Source organism: Colletotrichum graminicola (assembly GCF_000149035.1).
Source record: "Colletotrichum graminicola M1.001 genomic scaffold supercont1.14, whole genome shotgun sequence".
NCBI classification, from domain to species: domain Eukaryota; kingdom Fungi; phylum Ascomycota; class Sordariomycetes; order Glomerellales; family Glomerellaceae; genus Colletotrichum; species Colletotrichum graminicola.
In genome coordinates, this window is record NW_007361018.1 from 110591 (window position 1) to 125916 (window position 15326).

The following is a 15326-nucleotide window of genomic DNA, read 5'->3' on the forward strand; positions in this document are numbered from 1 at the left end:
TCCCCCCTCTATCACTCATTTACTTCTTTTCCCGGACGCTTCTCCTCTGTACCACCATTTCTATTTCTCCCCGACTCCCTTTACGCAGTAGAACACCGGTTGACCTTTTAACCTCCGTCGTCTTATTCCATGCCGCAACTCTCAAGTCTCACCCACATCTTCAACTAAACCACCGAGGAACACCCCCATCCCCCACCATGCCCCAGAAGGACTCCGTCGCACCTGTCTGTCTCGAACCAAAGCTGTTTTCACTTCCGCTGTAACCCGTTCTACGGCCATCCGATTCACGCAGATAATCAAGCGATCCCGCATCAGTCATGATATTCATTCGTCTACTTTCGTAGCGTCGTTATGGCCGCTCACCCGATCCTACATCCCCCGCTCCGCTAGCTGCTCTCTACTGCGTGTATACTGCCGTAACACCAGTGCGCTTCGATAGCTCTCTGGTATGAAGCCCTCCTCAAACTAGGAAAAAGAAAAATTACCCGCCCGACAAAAAATCTCAACCGAAAGGCAAGTGCCTTGCTTCTGCATCATATCTTCCGACATCCAAAGGACCGCTCGAGACAGCTCCGGTCGCGATGTGGTGGAAAATGCAGATGGGGCCAAGCAGGCTCACTGGCTCTACGGAGTACTGATGCTGTCGCAGACCGATCAACGCCGGATAGTTCGCAAATTGTAAGACACGTTTGGATACAACACCTCTTCAGCACCGGACCTCCAGCGCGCGCGCGCAATATGCTTCATGGCCCTGTCTCGAACCGCGACGCCACCGACTGTGTACGATCGCTTACTTGACATCTAGCGATGCGTTTAGAGTGGGCGAAACAAGGTCGAGATGCCATAGACCGAGACTCGCGACACGCGACAGCCCTCATACCTCATCTATTCGCCCACTTCATGAGCCACTGGAGGACGGCGTCCAGGTTCGTCTCTTCCTTGGCGCTGATGCCATAGCAACAGACCTCGCGGTGGCCTATGGATTTGAGATCAAGCGCATCAATCAGCTCATCGACTGATAACTTTTGCGGAAGGTCCGACTTGTTTCCTAATACGAGAAGTGGGATCTCTCTTAAAGAAGCTTGGCCCATTAGTGCATGGAGTTCTTCGCGGGCCTGCTGCAACAAATCTACATCGGCGATGTCGACGATGAAGACGATGGCGTTGACGCCACGGCAGTATCTCTCCCACATTGTTCGGAACCTGGGCTGGCCGCCAATGTCCCAACACTTCAGTGTAACGTGCCCTCGTTGCACCCGCTTCATGTTGAATCCGACCGTCGGGATCGAGCTGCACGAGATCTCAGTTAGCCGAAGATGCCGCTGGCGGAACCCAACCATGCAAAGCACCGCACGCTCGTCGCTGTTGGGGCATCGGGAAGGTGAAAGGTCGCTTACTCGATCGTGAACTCGCCGCCCTAGAAGGAAAAGGTTAGCGATGGCATGACTATCCAGAGATGTCGACTTACTGCGAGGACTCGGAGTAGAGATGTCTTGCCCGCGTTCTGCAGACCGATCATCGTCACGTCCATCTCGGTCGCCCTGTCATCGCGGATCAGCACAGGCGCGGAATATCACCATCAAGGCTGATAGGCAAGGTGGGCGCGATGGCAGCGGGGCAGGGACAGGGCGCGCGGGCCGTCAAATCGCTGGGAATCACCCCGCTGTCCGTCGTCGCGAACACAGTGCACTCACCAAAACGTTCTCAACAACCAGTCGTAAACTTTCCGGAAAAGCCCCGCCATGGTTGGGGATGATGAGCACGAGTGCGATGGCAATGCGCTAGAGTGCGTAGAGGGGAAATAGGATTTGGAAGGCTGACAGCAACTGGGGGGTGCTTGTCGACGGTTTGCTTGCGTTTGATTCAGGCACGGCGCAACGGTAGGTAAAGTCGCGCAACGATGGAAGCCGACGGTTGGCGGCGGCGGCGGCACGGTGATTGTCTCGTTCAAGAAGGACGGCGAGACGGTGAGAGAGAACACTGGGTGTGGGGTTCTGGGTCGGGAAGTTTAAGTATTCGATGCACTCAGACGTCCTTCGAAATTAGGAATAAAAAATGTCTCGTATAAACCGTGGTAGCCGACCAAATGTCGCAAGTCGAGTCTCGCGGGCATGGATGGTTGATGGGCGGCAGGATGTTGGCTTTGTGCGATGATGGGGGCGGGAAAAGGTGCAGAGTCGCTCTTTCTCGTTGGCGGGTGATGACAAGCAAGCAGCGGTGCAGGTGCAGGTGCAGGTGCAGGTGCAGCAGGTAATGGAAACCAGAAGAGAAGAGAAAGCCCAGGTGACGCTTGACCTTGTCTGGTCTGGTCTGGCCTGTCCTTGGGGCGGAGGAGGCACGGGTGAGGTCCCACCAGCAAAGACGCAAAGACGGGATGGGGAGGGGTTGTGGGTGCAAGGTCTTAGGTACTGGAGCACCCTGGCCTGGCCTGGTCTGGGTCCGGCTTATGGTAGCTGGGTAGGTAATTGCTCGGGCACAAACTGTAGAATGAGCCGTGCTGGAATTGGAGTAAGTTGAGGAAGCGACCCCGGATAACCACGTTGACAGGGTCTGCAGCGGTTAGAAGTCGAGGACTGGGGTTTCATTCGTTTGCTTCTACCGGGTTGATGTGGATCTCGCAACGGTAGACGCGAAGAAAGGGCTGAGAAAGGAACGGATCGTACATATATACTCCGTACCGACCGGGTGTATGTAGGCAGGCTCGGGCATGTACCTTATGTGCGCTTGGAAGTAGTGCAGCGACGACGACAGCGGCGGCAGCAGGAGCAGGGATGAGACGCGAGCGCGGCAACGAGAATAGACAAAGTCGACAAGGACCAGTGTCGAAGGCAGGGGGTTTCCAACCACTGAGTCTCCTTTTGCCTGTGACGAAACTTCTGGGGAAAGCGGCCAATACTCCTTGGGATGCTGTGGGCACGAGCGCAAGCTGAAATCGCCTGAGATGCTCAAAGGTGCCAAAACTGGGTGAACGGATGGCACCGGTGCTTGTACTCGCTGCGGTGCTTGTGAACGGACGATGGTGAAAGGTAGATGATAGCGACACGGTGCGATATCCGGGCGACGGAGAAATCAGCCCAACGTAAATCTCAGAGGGGTTGTATCCGACCGGTGTTGGGAGGCCGAGGCGCTGTGTCTCAGGCCGCTTAGTATCTAAGGCAAGGCTGGAGACACGGAGAGATTGCAATGGCCTGTTCTCCTCCACCAAGTAATTGGACCCGGGGTTAAAGCAAACAGGGTATCTCAGGTAGTCGCAGGTGGACGGGTATCTTTAAACTGAAAATGTGTTTGTCGAGAAAGGAAGAAGGCCGAGAGGGGGAGGGCGTGTGATAGTAAAGGTGTCGCAGGCGGCACAAGGCCAGATGTGACATTGGCCTACCTAGTCTAGGAGCTGCGTGCGGACCGTGGCAGAACAGCGCGATTGATGGAGGGAACCAAAGTCGTCACGGGCGGGCGGCGTCTAATGACGTCGTGACCGGGATGAGAGGTGCGGTTGTTTACGAGTTGGTAGCGGGCGGTTCGCCGACGACGGCGTTTGTTGGTGGTTTAAACGTACGTGTCCAAGTCTGGGAAGCCAAACAAAGCAGGCCCAGACGTTGCTGGAGGAAGATGCGGCTGGGATCAAGGAAAATGAAACCACAGGCTTTGTGGGAAGGAGCAGGACGCCGGGCATTTAGCAAAGATGACAGTTGGTCGGCTAAGGCAGGCTGAGGGACCAGGCAGTCAAGTGTGGTGTCCGTCTGTCTGTAGGGTCCCTTGGGTGAGATGAGATAGTCAGCCAAGGCATCGAAGGGCAATTTGGTTCTCATAGGTAGGTGGTAGGTACCTCAGGGAAGAATACCCCGGAATTGGCAGGTGCCTTGAACCTGAGGAAGGCGAGAGATGAAGTAAGAGCAGGTAAACTAAGCTGAGCCGGGAGGTCAAGACACGTACAAATGTAAAGTTCAGAGGCGGCTGAGGCGAATGCACCCATCTACCGAATGCACGCTGTAGACCTCAAGTATGAATGTGCGGTATCAGAGCATCAATCGTGTAGTCAAGCGCGCCTCAGTTCCTGGGCTTGGCTTGTTAGGCCACGGCCGGTGCAGGTTGGGCTGCAAGTCCCCAGCTGCTCGCTATGTAACTTCTGCTAATCGGGGGTCGCCGTTGGCTCATGGTGCAAGCTAAGCTTGGTTTCTACCTAGTGTTGCAAGTCGCATCTTTGGGAGACCACTCGGTTAATTGGTGGATGAGTGGATGGGCGGATGGATGGATGATGATGGCAGGGGGATGGAAGGTCCCAATCGAAACTCGCACTGGCGAGAACGAGACGCCGCGGGGAAGAAACGACGGCCACTAACGCAGACGCAGCATGACCACTTCATGCACGCAGACCTTACATTGCCTTGACGACATACATGCATGTATACATACTTCCAGGCTACTACTGCTGCCAGACCTGGCTTCGTAGAAATAATACCTGCCGGGGGCCACTGCCTTTGTTTCCCCTGTTGTCGGTCTGGACATCATCAGACTTTGGGGGCAATGAATCCTGACCCGTAAGATTCATCGAGGCCATTGCCTCTATCCGGTCTACAACCTCGGCCACCTGACGGGGTATCAAGAGTCACACTATACCCTTCTCCGGACCCTGAAGAGCCGTCGAGTGTCGACATGCCGAGTCCCGCTGCTCATTCCCAGCTGTAAGGGGCCATGTCACACCGAGTAACCAAGACCGGGTCACTCAGATGTCACAGAAATCTTGTGACATGTTAGGGATCACGAACCATTGGTGACACAGAATAGAGAGAGCTGCACCGCAGAACTATGTTTTGCTTTGATGGCCAGTGGAAAGCCGCCCAATCCCCGGTGAGATGCGGTCGACGGCTTGCCCGAGGCAGGGGAGTGGAGGCCGGACGGGAGGGTGGATCGACTTCGGTGCGTGTCGGATGCCACTGGTCGGTGAACTCGCAGAGTCCCCGTCCGAGACCAATTCCCGGGTTGCAGTATGGGACCCGTCTAACAATTGGAAAGAGAGCCCCGCGAGGCCGATAAGACGCCCATGCCCGCACTATACTGATAACGGTAAGCTACCTCACCGAAGACACGCCATGATTGGCTGTCACAATTTTTTCCGCTTCTGCGCTCCACAATTATTTTTTTGTTTTCACCGGGACCAGACCGTCGCATCTTCTTCTCTCCGGTCCAGCAATTCCGGCGTCGCGGGAAGAAGTTCATGCTCACCTCGTCTCTGTCGCTTTCGTCTTGCACAGAAAGCCGATTTTCATCCGACGGTTGCACCTGCATGACATAGCCTCCGGTATGGTGTCGCACTCAATCTCGACATCTCGCCGCCTAGCTAACTGTTCTAGTCGTAGGCAAGCGAGCGAACGAACATGGCTCCTTCAGCGACCAGCACCGAGTGGGATCACCAGTACAACACTCTCCGCCGCGAGAACCTCTTCCGCAACCCCCCAAAGGATCACACGGCATACCCTGCCCTGCAAGAGGCCGTTAGCCCTCACATTGATTCCTTCAATGCCTTGTTCAGGACCGACGGCAAGAGCCTCCTCGCCCGAGGCCTAGAGGACATTGGCACCAAGACCTACCTCGACGGTGACGACAGGGCTGGTCTGGAAGGCAAGAACCGTCTGTCTATTCGCATCAAGAGCGTGGCACTGCAGAAGTCCCAGCTTCCCCCCTCCAATAAGTTCGCTAGAAATCGCGAAGTCCTTCCCGCCGAATGCAGAGAGCGCCACTGCACGTACCGAGGCAGGCTCTCGGCCACTTTTGAGTATAGAATCAATGATGGCGACCCTAAAGAGTTCGTTCGTGAACTTGGACAGGTGCCCATCATGGTGAAGGTAATCAAGGATATGGAGTTCCGCGACTCAACCCGGCGCATGCGGTGCTAACATTATGTCCGCAGTCCAACAGATGTCACTTGGAGGGAAACTCGCCAGCACAATTGGTGCAGAGAAAGGAAGAATCCGAGGAACTGGGCGGTTACTTCATCGTAAACGGTATCGAGAAAATCATTCGAATGTTGCAAGTCAACCGCAGGAACTTCCCCATGGCGATCAATCGACCGAGTTTTCAGAACCGAGGCCAAGGCTACACCCCCTACGGTATCATCCTCCGATCCGTTAGACCCGATGAGACATCTCAGACCAACGTCCTGCACTACTTGAGCGATGGCAACATGACTTTCCGCTTCTCTTGGAGGAAGAACGAGTACCTCGTGCCAGTCATGATGATTCTCAAGTCGCTGGTGGAGACGAACGACCGAGAAATCTTTGAAGGACTCATTGGTCTGTCTGGATCCAAATCGTCCAAGAATACCTTTTTGACCGATCGTGTTGAGCTGCTCCTCCGAACCTACAAATCCTACTGTCTTTACAGTAAGACCGAGACGAGGGCCTACCTGGGCGAAAAGTTCCGCGTGGTATTGGGTGTGCCAGACACCATGTCCAACTACGATGTCGGTACCGAGTTCTTGCGCAAGATTGTCCTCGTACACCTCGGCAACATCAATGTCACCGAGAAGGAGGACAACGACAAGTTCCGGATGCTCCTTTTCATGATTAGGAAGTTGTATGCTCTGGTGGCTGGCGACTGCTCCGTCGACAATCCCGATGCCGTCCAGAACCAGGAGGTCCTACTGGGTGGATTCCTCTATGGTATGATCTTGAAGGAGCGCCTGGAGGAGTTCCTGACCACTGCTGTCCGTCTTTCGCTGCGAGAATGGACCAGGAAACACCCTGCCACGCCTTTCACATCACAAGACTTTGCCAAGGAGTTCCCCGCCAACATCTTCAGACACGCCAACGAGAACCTTGGGAACGGGCTGGAATACTTCCTTTCTACGGGTAATCTGACAAGCCCTTCTGGTCTAGACTTGCAACAAACCGCCGGGTTCACAGTCGTCGCAGAAAAGCTTAATTTCCTGCGTTTCCTCAGTCACTTCCGAATGATTCATAGAGGTGCCTTCTTCGCTGAGCTGAAGACGACGACGGTCAGAAAACTTTTGCCCGAGTCTTGGGGGTTCATGTGCCCTGTACACACCCCCGATGGTGCTCCTTGTGGTTTATTAAATCATTTGGCTCACAAGTGCAAAATCATGACGGAAGCTGTCGATGCCTCCAAGATCCCCGGTCTTGTCGCAGAGCTGGGTGCAGTTGAGACATCTTCCGCCGCGACAGATGAGAGCGTTGTCATTATGCTTGACGGCAGAATTGTTGGCTTCTGCACACCCCGCGAATCTCTGAGAATTGCAGACACTCTCCGCTACTGGAAGGTTGAGGGTACTCATGGTGTGCCTTTGCAACTCGAGGTTGGATACGTTCCCCCTTCCAATGGCGGCTCTTATCCTGGTATTTATCTGGCATCCGCGCCCGCGCGTATGGTCAGGCCCGTCAAGTATCTTCCCCTCGACAAGGAGGATTTCGTTGGCCCTCATGAGCAGCCTTACATGTCCATCGCTGTCGTTGAAGACGAGATTGTGTCTGGAGAGTCTACTCACGTGGAGTTCACACCCACGAACATGCTTTCTATTCTTGCCAACATGACACCGTTCTCGGACTTTAACCAGTCCCCGAGAAACATGTACCAATGTCAGATGGGTAAGCAAACCATGGGAACACCAGCAACCGCTCTGCGATACCGAACGGACAACAAAATGTACCGGCTGCAGAGTGGTCAGACTCCCGTTGTACGATCGCCTCTGCACAACGCTTACGGATTCGACAACTTCCCCAATGGCTTCAACGCTGTTGTGGCGGTCATTTCGTACACTGGTTACGACATGGACGACGCTATGATTCTAAACAAGTCAGCACATGAAAGAGGATTCGGACACGGCACCATCTACAAGACAAAGAAAATCACTCTCAAGGACGAATCAAGGACTCGATCCGTCAAGAACATCTCCAAGCTGTTTGGTTTCGCCCCTGGTGGCTTTGTCAAGGGACACTACCGTGGTCAGCTTGACGAGGATGGTCTGCCCTATGTCGGCCGACTGGTTCAAGAGGGAGATGTTCTCTGCGCATGGCACACAGTGTCAGCCGACTACAGCGGCAAGTTGGTCAACCTCGACGGCCAAACGCATTACGAGAAGTACAAGGATTCGGAGACGGCTTTCGTCGAGGAGGTCCGTGTGATTGGCAGTGAGACGGGCAACGAGCCTGCTCAGACAATCTCCATCAAACTTAGAGTTCCTCGATCGCCCGTCATCGGTGACAAGTTCTCTTCACGTCATGGACAGAAGGGTGTTGCCTCTCAGAAGTGGCCCGCCGTCGATATGCCCTTCTCCGAGTCTGGTATGCAGCCCGATGTTATCATCAATCCGCACGCTTTCCCCTCTCGTATGACTATCGGTATGTTCGTCGAGTCACTTGCCGGAAAGGCAGGTGCTCTTCACGGGCTGGCCCAAGATTCGACACCATTCAAATTCAACGAGGAGAACACTGCTGCCGACTATTTCGGTCACCAGCTGATGAAGGCTGGGTACAACTACCACGGCAACGAGCCCATGTACTCTGGTATTACCGGAGAGGAGCTGGCAGCGGACATCTACGTTGGTGTGGTTTACTACCAGCGTCTGCGTCACATGGTCAACGATAAGTACCAGGTGCGAACAACGGGACCAGTCGTCCCTACTACTGGTCAACCAATCAAGGGCAGGAAGCGTGGTGGTGGTATTCGTGTAGGAGAGATGGAGCGTGACGCGCTGCTCGCTCACGGCACGGCCTTCCTGCTGCAGGACCGTCTGCTCAACTGCTCTGATTACACACGATCCTGGATCTGCCGAAGCTGCGGCTCGTTCCTCTCGGTCCAGCCGACGGTTTCGCCTTTCGTTGGTAAGAAGAAGCAGGTCACGACAGTTCGCTGTAGAAATTGCGCAGTGCCTATTGACGCCGGCGATGCGGAGAGCGCCGCCAAGGTTGAGGGCGAGATATGGGAGGATGGACAGGGTAACCAGTGGGTTGGAGGCGAGAACACCACGGTTGTTGTCGTCCCAGGCGCGCTCAAGTTCCTAGATGTGGAACTAGCGGCTATGGGTGTCAAGCTGAAGTACCGTGTCGACTCTCGCGATGCACCTCGCAAGGGCCCACTGAAGCCCATGTCATCATTACCTTAGATGGATGGCGTTTGATAGAGGAAAGGATGAGGCGCTACCTGGTAATTCAATGGCGATTTGCAATGCAATTATGGATAAAAGCTCAGCACACGACTGCTTCGTGATTTAGATAGATGGACCCCATCGACATCTTCAACCATGGTACGCAATATGTCTTTGATCTTGGTTTCGTCAACAACAGCTGGGACCAAAAGACCGAGATGTTTGGCAAACAGCAATACGGTGCGAGCATAAATGAATGGGTGCCAAGACAGCGTGACATCTGTTTGTACTGGATGCGAGGGCGTTTGCGAGACTCGGTCACTTGCACCACACAAACATTCATGTTGATATCGTACAAACAACGTCGCTGTCCGTGATGTATGGGGCTCAAGCATTGTTTACGACCTGAACCTGGAAATGTACATAGTAGCGTGCTGTGATGCTCACATACACTCGGGCAGCGATACACATGAGGGGTGGCATGGTTCTTCGGGAGTCTGCAGGCAAGCAAGGATACTGGTCGGTGAGCGTTCTTGCGTTCTCGGGTTCCCAAACACTCTGGGTACGACGGGCATCTGCCTTCACTGGTAGGCCAGAGTGTCACCGAGAAGAGGACTCTATGGGAAGAGCAGGCTAAGACTGTTGGGGTTAAGACAAGAGATCCTGCTCCGTTTGAACCCCTCCTTGACGGCCAGTTAAAGTCACCAAGTAGCCTCTCTTATCTTATGGATAGATCCCCTCACATGACTGTTGTGTGGGACGTTGCGCTGTCTTCTTGGCGAACGCCATAGCTTGTACCCTTCAAAGAGTCTCAGCTGAGTTGTCTTAAGCAAGATGCACCTTCTGTAAGAATTGACTCAATGCCAGGCCGTAGCTATGGAAGGCATACCACAGATGGTGGGAACCGTGCCTTTCCATGTCTTCTTAGCACACATATGGGACCCATCATTGCTCTTGCCTGTTACTTGGCAATTTTTAACACTTCGGCGCTTCCTGATTTACTTCTTCTCCAGACACATACCCACTTCTTCTATAAGGAAGCAGCTACAAATAAATCACCTACCTAACGCATACCTCGGATCATCACGGCTATGCAGCGTGCCTCGTGCCCTTTGTTTTGTTTTTCGGTCATTTAAATATTCTCGGTCTCGGCTCCTGTTCTTTTTCCGATACTAGCATCCTCCCCTCCCTCTCGGCCGTCTTTGCTTACACGTCTTTACCTCCCGTCGCACCTGTAATGACGGATTTTGCAGAAGTTAGGACCCGAAGACTTCCTTGATCTCGAACTGAAACCGAAGAATTTCTTGTCTTAATTCTACCTGACTCTCTTCCCGGCAATCGCGTTGCTACAGAAGACGTCCGGTTGGCTTGGACATCCTACCTCATCTCTATTCACTCCCCTCGACCCCAAAGATTGAATACTACATCCAACTTTGACACTTCATCTCACAGTTTTGCGTCCCTACTGGCTGACTTCCGTCAAAGGCGGGTGGCGATGGCGTCTCGAATTGCCCTGTTACTGTCCATACTCGTCGTCGCCACGATCGTATTGGCCTCACCATATTCACCGACATACGATTATGGCTTCGACATGAGGAAGCTATCCAAACGCCAGGCGGAGCAACCCATCATTGTCGCCAAGTTGCCCTCTGTCAACGGTACCGTTCCTGTCCGGCAAGAGATCAGGCAGATGAAACAGAACCCCTTTAAATGGAACCTGTTCCTCCTTGCATCCAGTATGTTACAGTACACGGACCAGGACGAGGAGCTATCGTGGTACCAAATTGCTGGTAAGCGTCTTGATTCAATGCAACTAGACACACTTTTGATCTGTGGCAGGTATTCATGGTGTTCCCTTTGTTCCTTGGAATGGCGTCCCAGGTGTGGCAGGGGGCGAGGACAGAGGCTATTGCACGCACATGTCTGTTCTGTTCCCATCATGGCACCGTCCGTATCTTGCACTGTACGAGGTCAGATATCATCCTGTTCTCGTTGTTGAGTTTGCGTATGTCGTCATAATCACTGACATCATAACAGCAAGTTCTTTTCCGGCTCGTCCAGTTGATTGCCTCGTGGTTCCCAGACCCTACCGAACGTGTCTTATACCAAGCGGCTGCAGACGACTTTCGCATTCCGTACTGGGATTGGGCTACGCCGCCGCCACTGGGGGAAACTACCTACTTGCCCGAATTCGAGGAACCTGGAATCCAAGTGAATGGTCCGAAAGGATGGCAGTTCATTGCAAACCCGCTGTATAGTTACAAGTTCCGACCGCTGGATCCAGACGTTTTTTCTCAAGGCGACGTAAGCCATGGCACCCAGTCAGTATGCGAGCATATCTACTGACAGCACAAGTTCCCGCGTTGGACACAGACTATGAGAGCGCCCTTCGAGACATCAGACAATCACAGCGTTGCACACGCGATTGAGCATGCGAGACCAGCGCTTGAACAACGGCTGTACACAATTTTGTCGAACTACAAGGACTACGGACCTTTCAGCAACAAATACTGGGGCACCGCAACAAACCAATCCCAATATGACTCCATAGAGTCGCTTCACGATGCCATGCATGTCCTGGTTGGCAACCGAGGCCATCTCTTCTATATTCAATATTCGGCATTCGATCCTGTTTTCTTTCTCCACCATACGATGGTAGATAGAATCATTGCAATGTGGCAAGTCCTGTATCCAACGTCATGGGTAACTCCCCAAGTTGCAATGGAACACTCCTTCACAATGCCGCCAGGATACGTTCAGGATATATTTACGGAACTCAAGCCCTTCTACGCAGATACAAACGGCACTTTCTGGAATTCAGCAATGGCAAGAGATATCTTGGCCTTCGGATACTCGTATGCTGAGATCAGCTCTAGTCCTGGGAATGATCTGGCCGAAGACCAGGCGCGCCTCATAGGAATCATCAACCGGCTTTACGGATCTTCTAGCCCCTCAAATTTGGCCCAGGAGCGGGAAAGATCCACTGCGGGGATGGATAAGAGTGCTCTTGCGCAGGCTCCGAAAAGGACTATCCCAAGTAGCCATGTCACGGACTTGTTGACAAATCCAGAACTCGTTGCCAAAGTGGTTACGGAAGATAACGTATACACCGAATGGGTTGCCAACATACATGTCAAGAATGGGGCTCTGAATGGCTCTTTTGTTGTTCATTTCTTCCTCGACGATGCCCCCAAAGACATTAGCTCTTGGACAGCTGCACCAAATTTTGTGGGATCGATGGCGGTATTTGCGATGAAGAACATGGACTCGGGTAGCCATATATCCGGGACTGTTCCTTTGACGTCCGCTTTGATGCACCTGGTATTGACGGGAGCCCTCTCTGGACTTGATCCTAAGGACACTGGGCCTTACCTTGAAGAGCACCTCCGAGTTCGTGTTGTCGGCGAGGATGGAGTTGAGAAATCCGTAAACACCATTGGAAGCCTACACATCCAGGTTGCGAGCTCACAAGTGAGAGCAGCGAGGAACAATTCTGAGCTCCCAAGTTGGGGTCCTGTGGTGGAAAGGTTTGTGTTGCATCGCGGTCAAGGACATCCGTACAAACATGTTATGGGAGGGTAATGAGAGTGAAACCCGGATTTCCGGATATATATATCTACTCAGACATAGAGATGCCTTTTAATGTGTAATGCGCCGCGAGCTCAATCTCGGAGGGTAACACTTTTGATATCTGTTCATCTGTTTGCCGTTGTTTGAGAGAAGTAATTTGAGATTGGAACTTTGAGAGAGCCCATAAGTCGTTTGGAGAAGGTCACGTGAACAATGCTGGTTGGCGTGGCAGAGGCCTGCACCCCCAGGCCACGGTTCCACTTCCAGATACGGGATAGGAACTTTTCCGAAGCTTCAGCCTTCTGTGACCTTGGGATAGTCAGGTTTACGTCCGAGACGCGACAATCTAACACCCAGCCGACCTCTCATCTCAACGAACAACACACGCGACGAATCGACATCGCCGCCGCCGCCAACATGAAGCTCGTCAGGTATGTCAATCATTTCCCACGCTTGCCTTCATACTTGGTGCGAGTGCTGAGCTCTCTCGCTGTCAAGCCCGACGTAACCCAGGCCAGAGGATGAGCTGACATGAATTTCCCACAACCAGATTTTTGATGAAGTGCGCCAACGAGACTGTGACAATTGAGCTCAAGAATGGTTAGCAAACAATATCCCATCTCTTCTGCCTATCAACAACGCAGTGTAGTGCAAGAGATGCTGTCAGTTAGGCATCAGCTAAAGCGTTGGCAATAAACAGGCACCATCGTCCACGGCACCATCACCTCCGTCTCGCCGCAAATGAACACGGCGCTACGCACGGTCAAGATGACGCCCAAGGGTCAGGACGCCGTCTCTCTTGACACGATGAACATCCGCGGCTCGACGATCCGATACTTTATCTTGCCCGACTCGCTGCCGCTAGACACGCTGCTCATCGACGACGCGCCGAAGCCCAAGAACAAGGCGCGCAAGGAGGCCGACCGCGGTACTGGCGTACGCGGCGGCAGGGGCGGTCCCAGGGGAAGGGGAAGGGGCGGCGGACGTGGTCGCGGTCGCGGACGGGGTTAAGTTGGCCAGGGGTTACCTTCGAACAGGATGTGTCATTTCCCGGCACATCCGAGGTTCGACGGGCGCCGAGGAAGTCTGTTATTACGCCTGGGAAAAGTTGACAAGGCCGATGGCTGGAGATGACCTGGAGGGGGGAATTATTGCGGCCCCTCAGATACGACGAAACCCGCAATCACTTTTGGGCCTTGCACTTGTTACCACAAAAAAAAGTACCTTATGCATCAAGACGAACCGGATGCTCTTCAGGCGTTTGGGTAGGGGGAGGTAGGGAAATCAAGAAATCAATTCGAGCATAAAAGAGAGAACTCTAGCAAGTCGGTGGAGGCGACGGATGTCACTCCTGTTCAGGGTAGCTGCATCTGGCATACGCGCGAATAGAAGAAGTCCAGACGAGAAGCCCGAATCAGATTTACATTCCCAATTTATGGATCGTGCCGCCTTTCATCCCTCCACACCCTGATGATCTGCAACTTCTCCCATCCAGCCTTCTTCCCGCTCTCCCCCACCGTGACAGCCCTCCACCCAGCCCCGAACGCCTCGATTCGGGCCTTGACCTCCTCCGGTCTGTTCTGGGCGCACAACAAGATGTAGGCACATCCCCTCTCCGACAACACCCTTGGCATCGTCTCGATCAGCCTGTCCGTAGTCTCCATCCCGTCCCGCCCGCCGGCATACGACAGCGAAAGCAAGTACGAGTCCTCATCAAACGTCGTCTTCTCGCCGTTCGCGACCAGCGCGGCGGACGCCTGTGCAGGGAGTTCGGGGGATGGAACGTAGGGCGGGTTGAAGATCAGCACGTCAACGCTCCGCTCCCTCAGCGGGGCCGTGAGGTCGCCCATCGCGGCACCGAGCCAGGCCGGCGAGGAGGTGGTCGGGTTCTCGGCGCGAGCGCGGAGGACGGTGCAGTCCGTGGCCTTGCAGGCGTGCCCGTTGAGGTCGACGCCCAATGTGAGCACGCAAGCGGTGCCGAAGAGGGTGCGGGCATGCGCAGCGATGAAGGCGATCACGACGCCGGAGCCGGTGCCGATTTCGACGACGAGGGGCGCTGCTGGCGTGGGCAGCGACGAAGCGCCGAAGCGGGAGGTGAGGAACTCTGTCTCGGAGGGGGCGGAGAGCGTGTCCAGGAGGAGGTAAGAGTCCTCTGCCGGCTCGTAGACCCGTTCGAAGGGGACGTGCGATGTGTCCGGCGTGGGGAGCATGGTCGGAACCTAGAATAAGTGTTAGTTCTGTCGTGTTCAATCCCAGTGGGCACTGACTTGCGAGGGTCCTCGGTTTTGGTGAGACTTTCAAGTCCTGGTGCACCCCTACGCTGGGTGGTATCTTGATTGGTTCACTCTCGGGGCGCGCTATGCCTTATACCAACGAGCCGGCAGTCAAATCTGTCGACCTTCTAGATGAATTTAGGGGTTGATGCGTGGGAGTTACCTAGCAGGTTGAAAAGCGATTGAGACTCAAATTCTCAGAGGCGTGCATTCTGATGAAATGTGGGGTTTGCCAACAAACATCATCAACCAAGATCAAACTCACCCAGGACCAAGATACGGTCGGGCACGCATCACACAGTCACATACGGAAGACTATTCATGTGTTGGAGGTAGCATCAAACCATCTTTTCATCAAGTATTAGATTTTAATGATTACATATCTA

At 53.8% G+C, this 15326-nt stretch overlaps 5 protein-coding genes across 5 annotated transcripts; 3 read left to right on the top strand and 2 right to left on the bottom strand.

Annotated features, from left to right (window-relative positions):
* Positions 1 to 881: 881 nt before the first annotated feature.
* GLRG_04387 (ADP-ribosylation factor family protein) lies at positions 882 to 1744 on the bottom strand (the record flags this gene model as incomplete). The annotated part of the gene is made up of 4 exons (XM_008095072.1): positions 882 to 1290; positions 1398 to 1417; positions 1469 to 1541; positions 1695 to 1744. The coding sequence occupies 4 exons, from the start codon at positions 1742 to 1744 to the stop codon at positions 882 to 884; spliced, it is 552 nt and encodes a 183-aa protein (XP_008093263.1).
* A 3628-nt stretch (positions 1745 to 5372) lies between these two features.
* Positions 5373 to 9115, top strand: GLRG_04388 (RNA polymerase Rpb2; the record flags this gene model as incomplete). The annotated part of the gene is made up of 2 exons (XM_008095073.1): positions 5373 to 5840; positions 5906 to 9115. The coding sequence occupies 2 exons, from the start codon at positions 5373 to 5375 to the stop codon at positions 9113 to 9115; spliced, it is 3678 nt and encodes a 1225-aa protein (XP_008093264.1).
* A 1477-nt stretch (positions 9116 to 10592) lies between these two features.
* GLRG_04389 (uncharacterized protein) lies at positions 10593 to 12637 on the top strand (the record flags this gene model as incomplete). The annotated part of the gene is made up of 4 exons (XM_008095074.1): positions 10593 to 10887; positions 10937 to 11067; positions 11159 to 11401; positions 11453 to 12637. Coding segments are annotated over 4 exons (1854 nt in total), but the record flags the coding sequence as incomplete, so codon positions are not given.
* A 447-nt stretch (positions 12638 to 13084) lies between these two features.
* GLRG_04390 (LSM domain-containing protein) lies at positions 13085 to 13678 on the top strand (the record flags this gene model as incomplete). Its single annotated transcript, XM_008095075.1, has 3 exons — positions 13085 to 13098; positions 13218 to 13267; positions 13368 to 13678. 3 exons carry the CDS (start codon positions 13085 to 13087, stop codon positions 13676 to 13678), a joined length of 375 nt encoding a protein of 124 aa, XP_008093266.1.
* Positions 13679 to 14100: 422 nt separating this feature from the next.
* GLRG_04391 (uncharacterized protein) lies at positions 14101 to 14877 on the bottom strand (the record flags this gene model as incomplete). The annotated part of the gene is made up of 1 exon (XM_008095076.1): positions 14101 to 14877. One exon carries the CDS (start codon positions 14875 to 14877, stop codon positions 14101 to 14103), a length of 777 nt encoding a protein of 258 aa, XP_008093267.1.
* Positions 14878 to 15326: the final 449 nt, after the last annotated feature.